The sequence below is a fragment of the Embiotoca jacksoni genome, unplaced genomic scaffold (genome assembly GCF_022577435.1).
Source record: "Embiotoca jacksoni isolate LCO1_2020_lvr unplaced genomic scaffold, fEmbJac1.0.p SCAF_3, whole genome shotgun sequence".
In the NCBI taxonomy this organism is placed as follows: domain Eukaryota; kingdom Metazoa; phylum Chordata; class Actinopteri; family Embiotocidae; genus Embiotoca; species Embiotoca jacksoni.
In genome coordinates this window covers 20785903-20806087 of record NW_027185381.1, presented here as the reverse complement: position 1 = coordinate 20806087, position 20185 = coordinate 20785903, and the positions used below count along the sequence as shown (strand labels likewise).

The 20185-nt window shown below is 43.3% G+C and overlaps 3 protein-coding genes across 9 annotated transcripts in view; 2 read left to right on the top strand and 1 right to left on the bottom strand.

The window, feature by feature from the left end:
• The window catches only part of abcc8 (ATP-binding cassette, sub-family C (CFTR/MRP), member 8), a 53873-nt gene extending 38982 nt beyond the window's left edge, over positions 1-14891 (top strand). For 3 of the 4 annotated variants that reach the window (XM_069162931.1, XM_069162932.1, XM_069162933.1), the window contains 17 exons: positions 624-761; positions 1018-1143; positions 1313-1409; positions 2862-3109; positions 6287-6453; positions 7126-7353; positions 7761-7853; positions 8540-8642; positions 9052-9165; positions 9866-9986; positions 10105-10235; positions 10328-10406; positions 10542-10650; positions 11629-11732; positions 13008-13141; positions 13967-14029; positions 14629-14891. In XM_069162931.1, the coding sequence (XP_069019032.1) occupies positions 624-761; positions 1018-1143; positions 1313-1409; positions 2862-3109; positions 6287-6453; positions 7126-7353; positions 7761-7853; positions 8540-8642; positions 9052-9165; positions 9866-9986; positions 10105-10235; positions 10328-10406; positions 10542-10650; positions 11629-11732; positions 13008-13141; positions 13967-14029; positions 14629-14766 (2193 nt within the window). In that variant the 3' untranslated portion in view covers positions 14767-14891. Of the gene's footprint in view, positions 1-623; positions 762-1017; positions 1144-1312; positions 1410-1866; positions 1937-2861; positions 3110-6286; positions 6454-7125; positions 7354-7760; positions 7854-8539; positions 8643-9051; positions 9166-9865; positions 9987-10104; positions 10236-10327; positions 10407-10541; positions 10651-11628; positions 11733-13007; positions 13142-13966; positions 14030-14628 lie in introns of all 4 variants that reach the window. The other variant, XM_069162934.1, reaches the window with a different exon arrangement.
• Positions 14892-15544: 653 nt separating this feature from the next.
• Positions 15545-17256, top strand: kcnj11 (potassium inwardly rectifying channel subfamily J member 11). Its single transcript, XM_069162935.1, has one exon. It carries the CDS (start codon positions 16042-16044, stop codon positions 17179-17181), a length of 1140 nt encoding a protein of 379 aa, XP_069019036.1. The 5' UTR covers positions 15545-16041; the 3' UTR covers positions 17182-17256.
• Positions 17257-18239: 983 nt separating this feature from the next.
• mob2a (MOB kinase activator 2a) overlaps positions 18240-20185 on the bottom strand; it is a 63505-nt gene continuing 61559 nt past the window's right edge. For all 4 annotated transcript variants that reach the window (XM_069162941.1, XM_069162937.1, XM_069162940.1 and 1 more), the window contains exon 5: positions 18240-20167. In XM_069162941.1, coding sequence (XP_069019042.1) covers positions 19848-20167 — 320 coding nt within the window. In that variant the 3' untranslated portion in view covers positions 18240-19847. The remainder of the gene's footprint in view (positions 20168-20185) is intronic.

Genomic DNA, 20185 nt, shown 5'->3' with positions numbered 1-20185 from the left:
AGTGCGACGATGTTGAAGAGAAATGTAGTTCCAACGATGGTGACAGTGACAGCGATGGGAAAACTTGTAGCAAGGCTAGCAAATGTTAATCAATTGAAGCCGGAACCAAAACAATGCCTCAACTTTTTAAAAGTCTGGAGGAGGAGGGTCTCTATTGTGTACAGTTTATGCTCAACAAATGTCATATGGTGGTCAATGCCCATTAGGATGCAACGACTGGAAACAATCCCCAATGGAGCGTGCCCAGACACTATTTATTCATGCCATGAATTTGGGTCTGGTAATACCAGGCTATTTTATAGGCAAACAAAACAGAAATAATGCAGGCTGATTGGAATATTTCTCTGTACAACAAAAAAAAACAGATGGTCCTTCAGTGGGAGATTGGTTTTGAGGCTTTCAAATCGAATCAAAACACAACCTCACAGTAATAGATCATTTAAAGTTTTGACTGTCAGTTTCTTAATGAATAATAACTGAGGATGTTTGTTCCCCCAGATGTAAATTGTTGCTTAATAATGAATATTTAATGCTATAGAGACACAGTTAAGATGTCAACCAAAGTAGTTTATTTTGTTTTCTCCTCCCTTTGAACTTTTTACCATCTGTCTTTGTGTTTTCAGGACGACCCATTTTCTGCCTTAGACATCCACCTAAGTGATCACCTGATGCAGGACGGCATCCTGAAGATCCTGAGAGAGGAGAAGAGGACGGTGGTGTTGGTCACACACAAGCTTCAGTATCTACCACACGCAGACTGGGTAAGACCAGAGTGTGTGTGTGGGTGTGTGTGTCCAGATAAACTGTCAATTTAAAGATCGTTTAACTCTTCATCGTTCACAAGCAATGATTATATTGTCCGTTTGTGATGCTGATATATTATTCATGATGAAGGCGTTTTATTGTCTCATTTGGGATGCAGACAGTTTGTCTCAGAACCACATAAAGATTGATTTTGTCTTGTCTGACTACGGACTGATTTTTTTCTTCTCTACTTCTGTGTGTGTTTATAATCAGATTATTGCCATGAAAGATGGCACCGTCCAGACTGAAGGAACTCTGAAGGACATCCAGAACTCTGATCCGGATCTGTTTGAGCAGTGGAAAACCCTGATGCACAGACAGGACCAGGAGTTTGAGAAGGTGCTTAACGACTGCAAAGGCAAAGTGTTAATGAGTCTCTAATCCAGTGCATTTAATGTAGCGCTGCTGGAAATTTAAATTAGATTACCTGCATAGTTGTTTAACAGATTGTAGTTTTTAGTATTTCTGAAAAAAACAAATCCAGTGTTTATCTTCATTTCTGCTTCAGGAGACGGTGGCAGCGGGTATGACTGATCTGGAGAGGAAGAACCTGCGAAGGGCCATGTACTCCAGAGAGGCTGTCAGGACTGAAGAGGAGGAGGAAGGTGAGAGAACACAGGATGATCACACTCTCCTGATTAAAATGTTTCTGTATCCCGGTGATGATAAATGCAGGATGTCACCCCCCTACTCCTTTTGTTTCTGAGCAGCAGCACCTGCTACATTAAAGCTTAAGTTTACCAAGCTTATTTTTCATGTTTACACCTTCTTTAATATCTGCAGGGATTTGAATGACTTCCTGTCTATGCAATGCAATCATTGCATTATTGTTAAATACGCTAGACCTTTTTGTTCTCGCAGTTTGGCGTCTCATCTATTTGCTTCTCTTTGACTTTCTCAGCACCCAGACATGTCACCACATTACGTCCTGCTGCAGTTAAACATTGAATCTGATCATTTATCTGTGTGTGTCTCTGCTGCTGAATGTGCGACTGTCGTGGAAGGTGCTATGGTGCAGTGGCTGTACTCTTTATGTGTGTTCTGTGTTGTCTCCCGTGTGCTGGTGGCACCCCGGGGTGGACTTGCGCAATGGCTCCAGCACCAGGTGCTGCCCTCGTGTTCGATCGAGAAGGTGTGGCCAGAAAGCATGGTTTGAAAAAAGAAAAAAAGAAAAAACAGAAAAACACGTTTGTGGCATTGTGATGAAATCACAGATCCGTCAGATTCTCCCACCATTTTAAAGTCTTACCATCCGTCTAGTCTTTTCTTTCTCTTGCTTTTCCCCCCAAACATTTGGCTCTCCTGCTCCTGAAAGCCAACTTAATGCGAGCATGACTGACAGTAGCAGTAGTCTTTCATTCCCCTGCCAGTCATTCTTTCTCTTCTTCCTCTAGTCTCCTGCTTCCTATCTGCCGCCAGCATGTCTAGGCCTCCCAGACACCCACGTGCAGGCTCATGCTCCAAAGCCTGCTGCACGATATGATGTGATATATTTACATCAGGGGTGGGGAGAAGGCGGGAGGTCATTCACGTTTGCTCCTCACCCCTAATTAGTCTGCCATGGCTGCTCTGTTGCTCCGGTAAAATCTGCCATTCATCGGAATGAGTATCTTGCTTGGTGTCGCATAGATGCTGTAGCCTGAAGCATACATCTCTCTGTGGTTTCTCCTCTCTTTTGGACTTGGATTTTTTTTTTCTCTTTTCTTTTCCTGTGCCAGTAATGGTTTGTTAGACACACACAGGAGGAAAAATAATCTGAGAAATGTGTCAGAAAAGGAAAGAGAAAGAAAACAAAGCGAGAAAATATAGATAATGAATTATCATGGAAGGAAAAGAGTAAGAGGAGAAACCTCAGAAATGTCAGAGTATTTGAGTCATGAGACACAGCATAGGAGAGCTCAGTAAAATTCAGAAATTAAGTCATTTGAGCATAAGGTAAGAAAAACTGTGTCAGGGAAAAAATAAAACGCAACTGATTCCCTCCAAAATGAAATAACTTGGCAAAAAACTAAACCAAGTCTCTGTAATATCTTAACTCACCTCTGTGTCGACCCCAGAGGAATCTGTGGAGAGCGAAGATGATGACAACCTGTCGCAGGTGATGCGTCAGCGAACCACCATCCCCTGGTGCTCCTGCAGCACCTACCTGTCCTCTGCCGGACTCTTCCTGCTCACCCTGCTGCTCCTGTCTCAGCTGTTCAAACACTCCCTCATGGTCGCCATCGACTACTGGCTGGCACACTGGACGTCGCATGTAATCTCGGCCAAGATAGACGCCATGGCTCGCAACTGTACCGTCGTTCAGGTGAGAGGATGAATGGCTCAGTTTTTGTCCGAGATCTTTTTTTCCTCTCGATTGTCGCTGCATTAAAGAAGCACAATTCAATTGTGTTGGTCAAAACATTGTCTAATTCTTCTCAGTTATGAGGATTTGCTGCTTTTCTTCTCCTGCATCAGATGTCAGTGGTTTTTGGAAGTCTAAACCCCTCCGGTGGGTCGCAAGATAAATCTAGAGGGTTTGTCAGATGAACAGAGTGGGTAAAAATAGAAAAAAGTTGCCCTACATAAAACACTGGATAATTTAGTGTCTTTTGCCCACAAAAATATGTTCAGATGAGACAAATTCATACTTAACTGTGACTTAACGACTTCTGGCACCTTTTCATTTGAAAGGGTAATGAACCAAAAATATTGGGACATATTTTGTGATGTGATAGTAAACTGAATATCTTTGGTTTGGGGGCATTTTTCACTATTTTCTGACATTACAATTTATAGACCAAATTATTAATGGATAAATTGAGAAACAAATTGGCATCATCAGTTCCAAACAGAGTTAGAAAACAATTAATCACATCACGCCCAAGTGAAATTACATAACCGTTTTGTTACGAATTCCGCAGTGAATCTCTGACCTAAAACACAAACAAACGCTGCCAACTCCAGATGGCGCGTTCACCAGCACACCCTGAAGCAGCAGCAGCTCGGCCTCATCTGCATATTAAAACTGCAGAAACGAAGAGTCAGTGTCAAAATGAAAAAGCATTTTATAAAACGGTTTTAAAGTTGGAGGACATTCGAGGATTGATGTGAATGTAAAAGACCCGTGGTTTTAATTCATGTAGATTCACAGTGAGTTTATATCTGCAGTCATTCACATCAAACTACAAAGTCTCAGCTGATATGACCTGAAGTTAACCCTCCTCCTATTTACAGCAGATAGATGTAGGATACAGATAGAACAGATAGAAAGGATTTGACAGCTATAGCATTTTTCCTTTCCCTTTATTCTGCTTAGAGCTTGACTTTTTTGTGCGCTCTTCCCCAATATAGTTTCCAACATCCACACACAAGTATCCAGAAAACCACACACACATTCAGAGGAAGCAGAGTCACATGTGCATATAAATACAATATACATCGGGTAAGAAGGATTAAGCTGCGTCGCTCACACTCTGAGGTCACCAGCTGTTGGCAGGTTATCATATTCCAGGACCAGTAAAGCGACACCATTATGTGCATGTCTGTGTGTGTGTGCGTGTCTGTGTGTGTGTGTGTGCGTGTGTGCGTGTGTGCGTGTGTGTGCGTGTGCGTGTGTGTGTGTGTGTGTGTGTGTGTGTGTGTGTGTGTGTCTCTTTGTTGTGTTGTAGTTTCACACGGTCATGTAGAGGCTGCAGGCAGATTCAGCTTGGGATAAAGACTGCCTGAAAGTCATATCGTCTTGTTAAACACAAACTCCAGCGGTCATCTCCAACTTTTCTCACTTACACGCACACACACACACACACACACACACACACACACACACACACACACTGAATGTGCAGCTCAGTGCAGATAATCTGTTGCTTGAAGACCGAGCACATTTTATTTGGCTGAGCTTCAGTCTGTCTTTGTCAAAGTTTATCTAATCTACGCTGTGCTGTACACTGATCCACGTGGGGACACTCAGAAGTCCTGTTCTGCTATCAAATACACAAACTGCCACTTCACATACCCACCGCATACTCGCCTGATAGCACAGGGAGAGGTTTTTACTGCATGTTCACTTCACCGTAGAGACACAGACCATCTGCAGTTTCTGTCCTCGTCGACTCTGGGAGCAAAGGTGTAAATTCCTGATGCTCGCAGTAGGCATCAGTCTGTGTGATGAGCACCTGCACTGCAAAAACTGTGGTTTTAACAAAGTAAAATCATATCTAATTTATGTAGTATAAATGGATCATCCAGTGCTTTTTCAGTTCAGATCAGTTGACTAAATTGAAGTAAACATCACTCGCCTTTTTCTGATAAGCATCTTTATTTGAGGGTCCTTTAACTATCAGGAACATGTGTGCAAAACATATTTAATACTTCGATATAGAAGACTTATTTTAAGCAGTATGTCATGAAACTATAATTTACTAGAACAATCCTGATAGCTCGTTTCCAATTAAAGTAGTGATTGGACTTCCTATTTTTCAGTGTACTAAAATTAAGAATTATTTGCTAATCAAAAGGGTCAGCCATGAATTTGGATATGACGTCCTTTCTGCTTCCGCACAACGTGATTGGTTGATGCCTTTTTATTCGATGCGTGAAAGCTCAGAAAATTCAACCTCTTACAAAAAATATGTCGCTCTTTATTCGTTATTCTTCACGCTCTGTGTGAAAGTACTTAAGACAAAAAAAAAAAATCTGTTTAAAAAAAACACCCCCACTGTTAAACAATCTTTACTCTGTTATACTTGTTCCATCACTGTTTGTTGCAGCTTCCTCCACCAGAGCAACCTCGTCCTTATATTGTATGTTTAGTGATTTAACAAAGATTTAATGTTCATGTATGTTTATCAAGGGAAGTTTTATTCCTCAGCCTTGTTGCTGCTTGCTTTGCTTTGAGAGACACTTTAAAGAGCTGAGGCTTCTCCCTCAATCATTAATGTTTATCAATCATAACCATTTGTGATACATTTTTAAGCCCGTCTCGTGTCTCTGAAATGAAATATGAATAAAGTCCATGTACCAAATGACCTGACAGTTAATGAGGGAATGATAGCAGGGTTCAATCCTGCTTTTTTAATACAGTGATGGGGCGACTTTTTTCTTTACATTTTCAATGTTTACTCATTTTCTCATGTAAGAATGACGTTTAAGAAGCCAGAACAAAAGCTAATGGTATAAACACAACACACAGAACTGACAGCAAGGAAAACAGAAAAGCTTCAGGCAGAATAAAGTCGAGCACACAGTGAAGTGGAGCAGACGACAGCATCAGTCTTTTTTCGTTGGTTTGTTTCCAGATAGCTTTAAAAGCTTTCCTGGCTTTTGTCACATCAGACTGCTAATCTTTAACCAGCATCAGAGTTTAATTATGCTTATAATCACAGTACAAGCAAGCTGAGTGGCAGCAACGCACCCGCGCTTTCTCCCCTTTTAAAACACACACACATTCAGAGTTGTGGTTATGTCTTTAATCACCCCTCTCTCTCTCTCTGTATTGTAGGACTGTGGTTTCAGTCACTCGTGGTATCTGTCGGTGTTCAGTGTGCTGTGTTGCCTGGGAATCATCCTCTGTCTCGCCACCTCCGTAGCTGTGGAGTGGACCGGCCTCAAAGTGGCCAAGCAGCTGCACCACAACCTGCTCAACAAGATAATACTGGCCCCTATGAGGTACAACACTCAGCGTGTATGTGTGTGTGTGTGTGTGTGTGTGTGTGTGTGTGTGTGTGTGTGTGCGTGTGCGTATGTGTGTGTGCTATAACAGATCATTTATAAGAGCGAACACAGTTAAAAGCGTCTTTTTTCACCTCATTACTCAGAGCACCATCTGCTTTTCTTACACAAAACCCAGGCGACATCACTTACCTGAACATGCTCGAGCACATAACACGTTTACATGTTCTGTATACACTCACACATGCAGCTGAACACACGTAACATAGCAACTAAACAACATATTTCACATGAAAAACGTTATAGTGAACCAGCTGACTCAGAGCAGATTTATGTTACATTTTTATCGTCTTTTATTGTGTATATCTCCAAAATATAACTATAGATTTTAATCATTTTAAATATTATGAGAATATGACCTGGTAAAATGATGCCGTTTTAAAATGAAATTAGAAATTTTGCGTGTAAATTGTTATCTTATCATGAAAGAAAATGGTATAAAAACTAAAAATTAACTACTTAAGTAAAAAGTGTAAATAACAAAATGTCACCACATCAACTATCATTGTTTATACTGACCTTTTGTACATTATTTTTATTTACATTATTTTCATTATTAACTCAATTCAAAATTAATTGAGTTTTGTTTTTATTTCTTCATCCCTCCAGGCTCTTTGAGACGACTCCCCTCGGCAGCATCCTCAACAGGTTTTCCACGGACACCAACACAATCGACCAGCACATCCCCACCACCCTGGAGTGCCTCGCCCGCTCCACCCTGCTGTGTGTGTCCGCCCTGGGCGTCATCTCCTACGTGACGCCCGTCTTCCTCATCGCCCTCCTGCCGCTCGCCGTCGCCTGCTACTTCATCCAGAAATACTTCCGGGTGGCTTCGAGGTGAGTCCGACATGCAGGACGGAGGGACGGAGGTCATCAGCCGATGTTGTAATCAGGTCCGCGGCTGCCACGAAGTCTTATCTTATTGATGTTTTTGTTTTCATTTGATTCTGAAGTGAAACCAAACTTCTGCTACTTAGAGGAGAACAAATGGATGGAGAAATGTCATTTGGTGGGAGGAAATACAAAAATGTAATTATTTAGATTTAACTCTTTTAAAAGAAATGCTCAAATTAGGGTGTCTTTTTGCATATTTATGTGCCACAGGCTTAATTATACCTCATTATTGACCCTGATCTCATTGTGTTTTTTTGTTTTCATCCACATCCAAGTTTACGGCTGATGTTATTTGAACTCTGCTTCAGCTGATATTTCCCTCTCCACCGTCTCCTCTGTCTTCTGGTCAGGGACCTGCAGCAGCTGGAGGACAGCACCCAGCTCCCTCTGCTCTCCCACTTCTCTGAGACAGTCGAAGGTCTCACCACTATAAGGGCACTCAGGTAACGACTAACTTCTGTGTGTTTCCTCCCTCACAGCAGCAACAATACAGACTTGAAAGCAGTAATAGTACAACATTGTGCAAGAGGCTTGAGGTTGTCTTTTATACTACACAGATTGCGTGACAAAAATGTTGACAAACTTGTATAATTTCCTCTGTTACTCAGTGGATTGTTTGTCAAATCTGAGAATTTGGTCTTTTTGAATTTTACTTGAAGACAAAACCTGCGTCATAGGCTGGGTGTGGAGTTTAACATACACAGGCATGTAGCAGACAAAAAAACACTACTCCATTGGATGATGGGAAGTGTAGGAATCAGCATTGTTACATGTGGATGTCTGCTTCTGAAATGTTGATTCAAGTCCTTCTGTGTGGCTACACAGGAGGCGTTCAGGTGCAGTGTTGAGGATTGGTCACCAATCAGCAATGACTGTAGCTACGTGCATAAAATGGAGGAAAAAAAACAATTGACGCTTCGAGCTTTTTCTTTAGATTCAATGTTGCAGTAACATTATTGCTTTTGTAACTTATGGCTGCTCTAATGGATTTCAATTTCAATAGCTGTAATGATATTCTACCATTACTCTGTAATTGACTCACACTGACAATAAACCAGTCAGAATGGCAACTGGAAAATGTGTTGGTGACATAATAAAATAACATGAATGAAACCCTCTCCGTTGGCAGATTCGAGCCCCGGTTCAGACAGAGGTTACTGCAGTTCACCGATGCCAACAACATCGCCTCTCTCTTCCTCATGGCCGCCAACCGCTGGCTGGAGGTCCGCATGGTAATGAGCCGTCTGCCGCTCAATTCTTTAATGTTCACATGCGTTCTGCTTCGCTGTTTGTCAGACAGCTTATCCACGTCTCTGCCCATGTTGCTGGGTAACGGCTCCCTCTGTTGGGATGCTGAAATACAGAATTTCCCATCCTCTTATTGTCATGTTTTATGTATCAACTGTACGTTCGCAGTTCATTTGGCTTGTGTTTTTCACAGCAGCAGAGGACGTAACCCTGTGGTGTTTATGGATGTGTGTGCGAGGATGCAAAAGAAAATACGCGTTTTCACCATTGTTAAGTGTGTTGACAATAAACCATTCTGCAATAATGGACCTATTTTTATGTAATTTACCCTCTTCCATTACTCATCGGAGCGTTATCGTCTCTCTGTAATGTTGACTTTGTCTGCCTCCGCAGGAGTACATTGGAGCCTGTGTGGTGTTGGTGGCAGCTGTGGCCTCCATCACTAACTCTCTCTACAACCAGCTGTCCCCTGGTCTGGTGGGGCTCGGCCTGACGTACGCACTCATGGTGAGAGCGGGTGTCTTTTATTGCTTATTGACCAGTAGTCTTTAAGGTTTTCAAACATTATAGTTGACAATTGTGCATATTCTACATTACTGACAAACTTTTTCAGAATCAAAAGCATCATATACAAAGTGTTTTGGTCTAGCTTTTATCATAGTTAGTATTTTCAGCTATTTTTGCAACTCAGTATTTTGAGCTTTGGTGATTAAAAAAAGGGGAGAAGAGAATTTATCAGGTTGTTTTTAATATTCTAAAACATTCACAATTCTACAGAAATAGCATTTCTTGTTTTGTTTAAATGTGAGTTATGTATATGCATATATATATATATATGCATGTTATGAGACATTTCTTTTCTTACAGCTGTACAAATATTAACTTTTAGATGTGTAGGTATGGAAAAAGTAATGTTGAAACCAACTGAAAATCTTTTTAAAGTAAGCAGATTTCAGGTTTTTTTTTTGTAAAAGGTTGACGTCTATATAAAACTAATGTTAACTGGAGTTCTTACAGTTTCAAGTTGCAGTTGGTAAAACCGGTTTCTGTTTCACTATATTTTTGGTGCCCATTCAGATTTCAGATAAATGAAGAACTAAATGTTTCTTTGGGGTGTGAGAAAATGATAAGATCATATAAACAATTTTCTGGAACTATCTCGTGGTCATGAAAATCTGAACTCTCTTCCTCTCCCCTAATGTGACAGGTGTCCAACTATATTAACTGGATGGTGCGTAACCTGGCAGACATGGAGGTGCAGCTCGGCTCAGTGAAGAGGGTTAACGGACTGCTCAAAACTGAGCCAGAGAACTACGAGGGACTCCTCAGTAAGTGCAGCAAGGCAGAAACAGTATATCCAACAGCTGCAGTGGATTTTCTCTGAATTATCAAGTAGTGAAAAGATCAAAACAAAATTCCTGTGATGTTTCCATGTGTGCGTCTCAGCTGTGTCTCAGGTCCCTGACGGCTGGCCCCGGCAGGGAGAGATCAAGATCCAGAACCTGAGCGTCCGGTACGATGCCACGCTGAAGCCCGTGCTCAAAAATGTCAACGCACAGATCAGCCCTGGTCAGAAGGTAATGAAGGAAAACAGTGTGGGTGAAAAGAGGAGTACTTTAAATTACTGAGTACTGCTGATTAATTACGATGCTAACTTGTTTGTTTTCAGGTGGGAATCTGTGGCAGAACTGGCAGCGGCAAATCCTCTTTCTCCTTGGCCTTCTTCCGCATGGTGGACATGTTTGAGGGTAAAATTTCAGCTCTTCAGCTTCACATGAGCCTGTACATGTAACGAAGATAACAGGATTCAAAACTAGCACACAAAAAAGTTTTTACTGTCAAATGAAATCTGTTTCTCTTTTAAACGTGTCTTCCTCTCACAGGAAGGATTGTGATCGATAACATTGACATCTCCAAACTGCCTCTGCAGACCCTCAGGTCTCGATTGTCCATCATCCTCCAAGACCCCACCCTCTTCAGTGGCACCATCCGGTACAGTGAAGACGCATTACAGCAGATGAGATTTGCGAGACGAGCAGTTGGCAAACTTTGACACACTTCAAAGACACCTATCTGAAATGGGAGGGCCGCTGAATCTTGATAAGAGGACATTCCTCTGAAAACTCCATTGAAGAGGTTTATTTTTAGAGCTCAGCAGCGCCGAACATAAAAGCTTCGTCGTGCTGTAGAACAACAGATAAGGAGGACTTTTAAGAAAAGCTACATGATGCTGTCAGACTGCATCTTATTTCAGTTGGTGGAATTAAATAAAAGTACATTGTGTCGGCTCTGACGTCAACCGTCCCTACAGAGTGACGACAGCACGATGTGTCGGCTCGAGTTGTTTGAACTGGCTCAGAGACTTCACTCCTGTTATTGAAGTGTTCATTACATAATCATCAGAGACACTGCTTCAAATGCATCATGATGAAATTGGATGTTAGCTCTGATGTTGTCTTTGAAGGAGGGGGATGGTTAAGGTTGGGGAAGAATTTACAGATGAATATAAACAAGTCACGTTTTACTGCAGCTATTGGCACTTTGATGTAATTTTTCCACTTCAGTAGACAAGTCTGCAACAGAATACATAGATATCTTCTACACAGTGTAATAACTGTTATTAATTCACATTTTGTGAATAATTTCTTCACAGTTTGAAATTGTTTCAACTTAAAATGTTACATATTTCACCTTTAAGGTTCCCAAATGTGATAATTTGCTGGTTGTTTTTCTTACTTTATGCAGTGAAGTCATTGTTTTGGGGTTTAGGCCTGTTGGTTGGACAAAACAAGATATTTGATGGCATGACCTTTGACTCTGGAATATTGAGATGGATATTTTTTAATTGTTGTGATTTTATAGACCAAATTACAGGAGGGAATAACCTGCAGATGATATCAACCATAAAGTCATTGTTAGCTGTGGCCCTAAATGAAGCATGTGCACGCATGCGTATCTGTGTGTGTTCAGGTTCAACCTGGACCCAGAGCAGAAGGCGACAGATGAGATGCTGTGGGAAGCTCTGGAGATTGCTCAGCTGAAGCCTGTTGTTAAAACACTTCCAGGAGGCCTTGGTGAGAGCATCTGCGTTTGTTTTCATGTGTGTGTGTGTGTGTGTGTGTGTGTGTGTCTGTCGATATTGTCATACATGCAAAGACATTCCAATGTATATATTTATAAGTAAACTGGGTTCGCAATGATCTGCACAATATACACCATAAGTCCTTGTTGGGGGTCACATGCAACACTGTGGTCAGGATTTCTGTCAGCTGCTCGAGTGTCTCCATACAAAGATCACGCTCCTGTATCGGGTTACGTGAGCATCAATTTTGAACTCCCTGCGGTGTATCTTTTATGCTGCCGCTCCGTCTCGGCTTGCTTCATGCGAGCGCGGTCTGACAGAGGAGTCCTGACGGTTTCAGGCTGCAACAGATTCACAGTCAGATCGGATATTAGCTTGAGAGCCTCTTCATTAGACCGACCCCCCGCACACATGATGAATGCTTGGTATGCTGATGTGTGTGGCCTCCTCTTTGCACCCAGGTTTACTTTAGCTGGTCTGCAGTTGATCACTCAGTTCTTTTGTGTCTGTCATCCTCTGCAATTTGTCACGAGAAAACAGAGGAACCAGTTGCTGCTCATCTCACCTGATGTATTTCTGCCTCGGTCGCTTCTGAGAAACATAAAACTTCTTTCATTTAACTTTTTTGTGACACTGACAACCGCGTGTGTTTGTGTGTGTTTCAGGGTGTTGCATATTGAAGCTGAGCTATTTAAATTTATTTTAAAGTCTTTTAATTTAGTAGAAGTAACAGTTGTGTCTATGTTGCTGCAGTCTGCTGTGCAGTGAGCCAGCAGGCGTTTTTGCTGCTGCAGTAATGAGGCGTTTATAGAGATAAATGTACAGTGGGATAAATCCAAGCCTCCTTATATACTTATTTAATGCATAACACTAAATAATATGCACTTTAATCATCTTTCCTAAATAGAATCACTGTTTACTGGTCCTGGTCCTGGTAGCTCCACTGACAGACTGTTCCCATGTGACACTTTAAAAAACAACAACCTGGATACTGATTCATAAATCACTGGAGAGCAGTTTGGGTCTTCATGCATATTGTATAACCTGACCTTCATCAATAATAACATGGGAAATCAATAAAATATTGATCTGTAAGCTAAGACTTGGTGGCCAATTAACTTCGCCCTTTGTAGTCATTGTTAGGTTTCATGCGCTGCATATGAAACAGTGCATCTGCTGATGACGAAGTATATAAGAGTACATGAATGTTGGCTGTGCATTATTTTTACTAAACTAAATGTATTAAAGTTTATGTTTGTTTTTTCAGATGCCATGGTGACGGAGGGAGGAGAAAACTTCAGTCAGGGTCAGAGGCAGCTGTTCTGTCTGGCCCGAGCCTTCGTCAGGAAGAGCAGCATCCTCATCATGGATGAAGCCACGGCCTCCATCGACATGGCAACGGTCAGTGTGTGATTTATCCAGAGGAACCTCTTTTGAGGCAGTAAGTGGAGAGGAGGTGCAAATAGAGGTTAAGTAAATGTGGAAAAAAAACAAACCAGATAGAGGAGGTGAAGGAGATAAGAGGTGAGGCAAAGTTCACAAGGGAATTTTCATCTGTTGGCAGGGCAACAAAAAACAATGAAGGAAAAGGAGACATGACCTTCTTGGCTTAAAGGGCCAGTCAGACTTTGTCATAAAATAATATGATAAAATGCATTTCTTTGGCTCTTAACTCATTTTAAACAGGAATTTAAAAGATTAATAGCAATTTAAGTAACTCAAATTTTGTTGATTAATATCTGTTATTTTGGGAGTGACCATTCATGATCAGGTTTGGACCACGGATTGCACCTTTAACTGACTCTTTATGATATAAGAAGAGTATAAACAGAATGCAGGAGTGGAGGAGGAAGACTTGGATAGAAGTATCACACTTAGCTCAGTAGGAGCCTGAGGGGGAGAATCACCAAATGGCTCCTTCGTGCTTAAGAGGCTCTCATGAACATATCGGTCACAAAGAGCACTGATTCAAGTTTACAATAACACTGTTTTCCCGAGGGCATCGCTGCAGAGTTGAGCTTTAAATCAGGGACAAGATAATGTCCCAAAGAGGTGACAGTTTGACAAATATGCTTCTAAAAGGGACTTTGAAATTTTTTTTTTATTTTTTTTTTTACCACCATTAAGGAGATTAAAATTGTTTTAAAGGGTTCTTTGTTTTGAGATGAAAGATGAAAGCATGTTTGTTTGAACCAACATGCTCTCGCTCTGCCTTCGTCTCCACAGGAGAGCATCCTGCAGAAAGTGGTGATGACGGCTTTTGCTGACCGAACAGTGGTTACTATAGCAGTGAGTATGTCTCCCCCGTACTGTGGTAGCGCTCTGGGCATTGTTTTTCTGAAAGTGCATACAGCTCTGCTAAGTCCTTTGAGACTGCTGACCTTCATCCTGTGCTGCTGCATTTCTTGTAAACTGATGCAAAGCAGCAGATACATGCACAGTGTGCTGAAAATGAAAAAAGGTGAGAGAGGAAAGGGGGACTCAGAGCAGATACCAGTTCTTTTTTTTTTTTTTTTTACAGTTATTTCATTATAGAGAATTTAAAAAGATAAATCATGGATGTTGAAAAGTCATAATTGTTGACATTAGAAATTTCTCATGAAATAATCAATAATAAAAAAAAAATAGTAAATCTTATGACTTGGAAATGCTACAGTAACCTCTCATTTGAGCTCCTACTTCAATATGATAGCCAGTTTTAAAGCAAAGCCGCAGTGGTTTATCAGAAACATACGTTATTAACTCAGTCGAAATCAAAAGGCTTTATCTATATATAATCTATTAAACTGGCTGGAGTTACAATGTGTCAGTTTGATTTAGTGGAAGCTCTCTGATGTCTCTTTGGGCTGCTCGGTGCTGTAATGACTTTCTCCCCGTCGCCTGCGCAGCATCGCGTCCACACCATCCTGAATGCCGACCTGGTGATTGTGATGAAGCGGGGGATCATCCTGGAGTACGACCGACCCCAGGCCCTGCTGGACAAGGAGGACAGCATCTTCGCCTCCTTCGTGCGAGCAGACAAATAGCGCTAAAGGAAGACTTTAGAAGTGCAATTGTCCCATGGGAATATATTCCTTTTATTTTTTAATCATGTATTATATTTGTACATAAAAAAAAAATGTTAATGCTTTGTTAATAAAACACAAGTTCTCATAAAGATGTGTGTTGAGGGTTGTTTGGGGGGAAAGAACTGTGGTGATGGCTGCAGTGATAAAAGTGTGTTTAGTGTGGGTGTGTGAGACTGAGTGCTTTGTGCAAAACAGTTGAGTCTTCATTGCAGGTTTGAAACGACCCGGAGCAGAGCTGACAAACACATGATACTGTCCAGGCAAAGAGCCAGAAACCTAGTGATCGTTTCTCGTGCACTCAGGGGTGTCATGGTGGGAAGAGAGGCTGCACCTGCTGCAGCCAAGACTGGCATCTGACGTTAGAAAGTTATATGGCTGCAAGAGGAGCCTGTAAACTGAAGCCTTTCTGTGGGTGGTATGAAAAGAAAAAAGGGCCCAGCAGATTCTGAAAACCGGACTGGAGGTGAATAAAAAACATTTCCTGTGGTTGAACAGCAACAGCTTCATACATTAACAGAAAGCTGACGTTTATAACAAATAGCCTGAGGATGATTTCGTGTAGAGTGCCCTTTTTTTTAAGCCATTCTATATTCAAAGGATGACCTGCCTGTAGGGTTAAGTCGGCACAAGTAACCAGTTTTAATGTGCACTGGGTCATCTCCTGCATTCTCATTGAAGTTCACAGGAAGGGCAGCACACGGATGGTGGGGGGAGGGACTGCCTCTCCACCTCAAAACGTCTCCATCTCACGTAATCGAGCTGTAGTGAGGTGGCGAAGTCAGCACAGAGCCAACTGCGCCACGGAAGCCTGCATCTTCATCCAAATGTGATCAAACTCAGCTCAGGGGCCCAACAACATTTTACATCGCACTGAATTTGCTTCACGCCCGAGACGGCGGCGAGTGCGTCCCGTGGCGATTCACAATGGGACTGGGCCGCGTAGAACATTTCTGCCCGGTAGGTCGATGCTTTGAGTGACGGCGGCAGCTGCAGAGCTGGAAGAATCTTCTCATGGGACTTGCGCTAGAGGCGCCCGATCTGGAGGCAACGTGATGAGCACACATACCTCCAGAAAACAGGACCAACACGACGCTCCCTGCGCGTGACAGTTGCTGAGGAGCCGACACAGACTGGTAAGAAAAGGCACCGGGAGAGAGGGGGGAGAAAAAAAAAAAAAAAATCAGCCGGGCGCTTCAAAGCAAAAAAGACTGTGGTACATAGTATGGGAGCGCTATGTTGTCCAGGAAAGGAATCATTCCTGAGGATTACTTGCTGACACGTTTGGCTGAGGATGTTCTGCAGCCAAAGTTTAAGGCGAAACCGGGAACGGCTCGGTTCGTCGCCAAGAACGGCACCTGCAATGTGGCGCACACCAACATCCGAGAACAGGGCCGGTTCTTGCAGGACGTGTTCACCACTCTAGTGGATTTAAAATGGATCCACACGCTCATCATTTTCACCATGTCCTTCCTGTGCAGCTGGCTCCTTTTCGCGATGGTCTGGTGGCTTGTTGCCTTTGCGCACGGCGACTTGGACCAGAGAGGAGACGACTTTGTCCCGTGCGTCACGGACATTCACTCCTTCTCCTCCGCCTTCCTTTTCTCTATAGAGGTCCAGGTGACCATCGGCTTCGGAGGCCGTATGGTCACAGAGGAATGCGTCTCGGCCATCATCATCCTGATCGTGCAGAACATCGTCGGACTGGTCATCAACGCCATCATGCTCGGCTGCATCTTCATGAAAACTGCACAGGCCAACCGGCGTGCAGAGACGCTCATTTTTAGCAAGCACGCCGTCATCTCAGTCCGAAACAACAAGCTGTGCTTCATGATCCGCATTGGCGACCTGAGGAAAAGCATGATCATCAGCGCCACCGTGCGGATGCAGGTGGTCAGGAGAACCACCACAGACGAGGGCGAGGTGGTTCCTCTGGACCAAATCGACATCCACATGGATAACCCGGTGGGTACCAACGGCGTCTTCCTGGTGTCTCCCCTCATCATCTGCCACGTGATCGACAAGGACAGCCCTCTGTACGATATGTCAGCCTCCGAGCTGTTGAACGAGGACGTCGAGGTGATCACGGTGCTGGAGGGGGTGGTGGAGACCACCGGCATCACCATGCAGGCCAGGACCTCCTACGTGTCGGAGGAGATCCTGTGGGGACAGCGCTTCGTGCCAACAGTATCCGAGGAGGACGGCATGTACGCCGTGGACTACTCCAAGTTCGGTAACACCGTGAAGGTCCCGACACCGTGCTGCAGCGCAAAGAAACTGGACGAAGTAGGTGGCATCGCTCAGTTTAAACTGAACGAGGGCGTCACCTTGCGGGCGTCTGTCAGAAGGCGGCGGGACAAGATGGAGAGCAAGTAAACTGATGATCTTATGTAAACCGTGTCTGCTATCATTTTGTATGAGAATAAACTGTTTGGGCTCGAGGATTATTAATGGACAATTTAGCCTATTCTATTAGAAATAAGTCATGCATTACGCAGAATCAATAATCCACTTGACTTCTCTCTATGCAGCCAAATGTACGCACACATCACCACACTGTTTAACTCAGGTTCAGTGTGAAAACGCACAAAGATAGAATGGACTGATGGTTATGAGATGTGACTGCTAGATTTGAGTGAATCTCTTTTTTTTTTTTTTTTTTCTAATTAAGAGTGACTGCATGTATCTAAATAAAGGAGAATGCCTAATCAGAATCAGAATCAGAGTCACCTTAATGCTAAGTGTGCTGTGGATGGACAGGCCACAACAACAACAACAAAAAAAACGATTTAAAGGAACAGTGCAACGATTCAGTGTTGCATTTGCATTAAATTGGGTGCTTGACTGATTTTATGACGCTGACATAATCATGAGAACTCGCTGCAACTGTGACATTAAACCACAGAAAACAGACCGTATTTTTTTGACATTTCTGGATTGCAATTTCTCATTACAATGATAACTTTATACCGGCAATGAGAGAAGTCTTTTCCATCCACGAGAGAAAGATTAAGTAAACGACGATAAAAAAAAAATATCAGTACAGCAGAAGCAGAAACATTCCAAACATACAGCTGAAGTTTGGATCAAACTTAAGAAGTCCTGCAATTCCCATATTACAACCAACAGCATCTTTCACGCCCTCAGTTTATTTCACAAGCTTTCGGTAACAGAAATTTAAAGTCTTGAAGCCCAAACTGACACACCGACACTCACTCTTCCACTCAAAGCTCCTTCATTAAGAAAGCTTTACCAAAGTGTTTCCACAGGCTGAGTTTAAGGTCCCGTGGCGAGTAAATTGACCCTCTTGTGAAAAGTTGGTTGAGTTTCCCCGTAAACATAACCTATTCTCCATGACATTACACACAAGACATGCTTTATACTTTCAGCATAATTCACACAAAGACCTTCTTACAAAAGACACAGAGACAGAGTGGCATTTCTCTCTTTTATTAGATTATAATCCGCAGAGCTTAAAATATTAAATTGCTTTTAACTTAGTTAATAATTAAAATACATAAAAACAAGAGCCAGAACTGAAGAACCCTGCAAAAAAAAAAAAAAAAAAAAATTAAAATAAATAAACAAGGAGAATTATAAATCCAATCCTCCATACAGAGGCTAAGGTCTGACAGAACCCGCTTGTGATTCTTTGTACAGTAAAGTCCAAGCAGACTGTGCATTTTCTATACATGTGTAATGATATCATTGTTGTTATCATTTCCGAACTAATTTTACTCTGATAATCTTTTTTCAACTACAAAATTTAAAGGGACTGGTGAAAATAAAACAAGACTTTTAGTTTTGGGAGTACTGGTGGCTGTTAAACAGCAGAGCAGCTCGACACCGACGCTCTCACCCCTCTCTCTGCCTCTTTCTCTCTCTGGGCCTGCAGACATTACACCTCATGTCTTTGTCCTGCCGTGCTGTTGCAGTGGGTGGTGGTGGTGGTGGTGGTGGAAGGGGCTGCTGCTGTGCTGAACACCAGCAAACAGCTGTGATTCACCTCATGTGGGCACCAGTCTGTCTCAAAGTATCCATTCTCTGATCAGATTAAATATTGAGCGTACAATCTTTAGATTTTCTTCTGTCTCCCTGTTTCGGTGGCATTCTCTACGTGTTTGCTGCCCTCTACAGGCCGGCTCTGAGACATGTTTGTTAGGGCTTCACCGGGTGATTATGTGACTATGACTGCAGTTAAACACGATTAACATCTGGGGACTGAGCAGTCTGGGACAGAGAATGAAAATGAGAGAGACTCCTCTCTGGCAGCAGTGACGTATTCTCTCAGGTCCTGAGTAGGAAGCGCTTTAATCATCTCCCACATAAACAACCCAAACAGTGATTGGCTAGCGTCGCCCTGTCAGGCAGTAACGTGGCTCCCTACTGGCCAGCGTGTTGGCCGTGCGCCTGCGGGCCGCCTCTCCGCCTGCCGGGGGGGAAGGGAAGGCCGAGCCCGCAGGCGAGCAGAGACGCCGCTTCTCCACACATTAACAACACTGTACAATAAGTAGGTCAAAGCAAAGCAGAGCCCCCCCCCCCCCTTCCTGTACTGTATGTTAGGTAGAGGATCGAGGGAGGCGAAGGGCCGGCGGACACGCCGCACGCCCCCCCGTCCCCCTCAAACAACAAGAAATAAAACGGAATAAAACGTCAACAAAAAAAAAAAATCAAAAGAAGAAAAATAAAAACCAAAAATAAAACATACACATACTTTTTGTTCCTAGTTTAAATTGCAGAGAAGATGGGAGGGATTTGCCCCTGGGAGGAACGCTCACGCCAATTCCTGCTGGCGTGACAAACCCCTCCCTGCCACCCCAAACCTCCCCCCTCCCCCCCCCCCCACGAAAACGCTCCCTCCTCACCCCCACCTCCCCCTTTCCTTCCGGCTGGTAGGTTGGTGTCGTAGCGAAATATAAGGGTAGTGGAAGGTCTCTTTAAGTCCTGCTTGCACCGAGGAAGGGGGTCAGGCTGCCTTTCCTTCTCCCCTCTATCTTATCTTCTATCACCCCCGGGGCTGCTGTTTCACCGCCGCCCTCCGCTCATCTCTCCGTCACGTGGTTTTGTGAAGAAGGGGAGGGCGCTGAGGTCGGGGCGGAGGGGGCCGGGGTGGGCGCGGGCGGCGGGACGGGGGTGCAGAGGATTTCGGACAGGTCGTCCATGATACAGGTCTCCTTGGGGTCGACCAGGTTGAATTCCCTTACGAAAACGATGAAATGTGCATACAGAGTGTTCAAGTGGCCCTGCAGGTCCAGAGCCACCGTCTCTTTAAAGTGCGCCCAGTAGAGGTGAGCCAGCACGTGGAACAGGTACCGGCAGATCTTCTTTACCAAGGACTCAAAGGAGTTGGGGAACTCTTTGCCTGAAGGGAGAAAAAGAC

What these genes read in the sequence shown, in the direction of transcription:
- kcnj11 (XM_069162935.1), top strand. Translation starts at nt 16,042, where the DNA reads ATGTTGTCCAGGAAAGGAATCATTCCTGAGGATTACTTGCTGACACGT.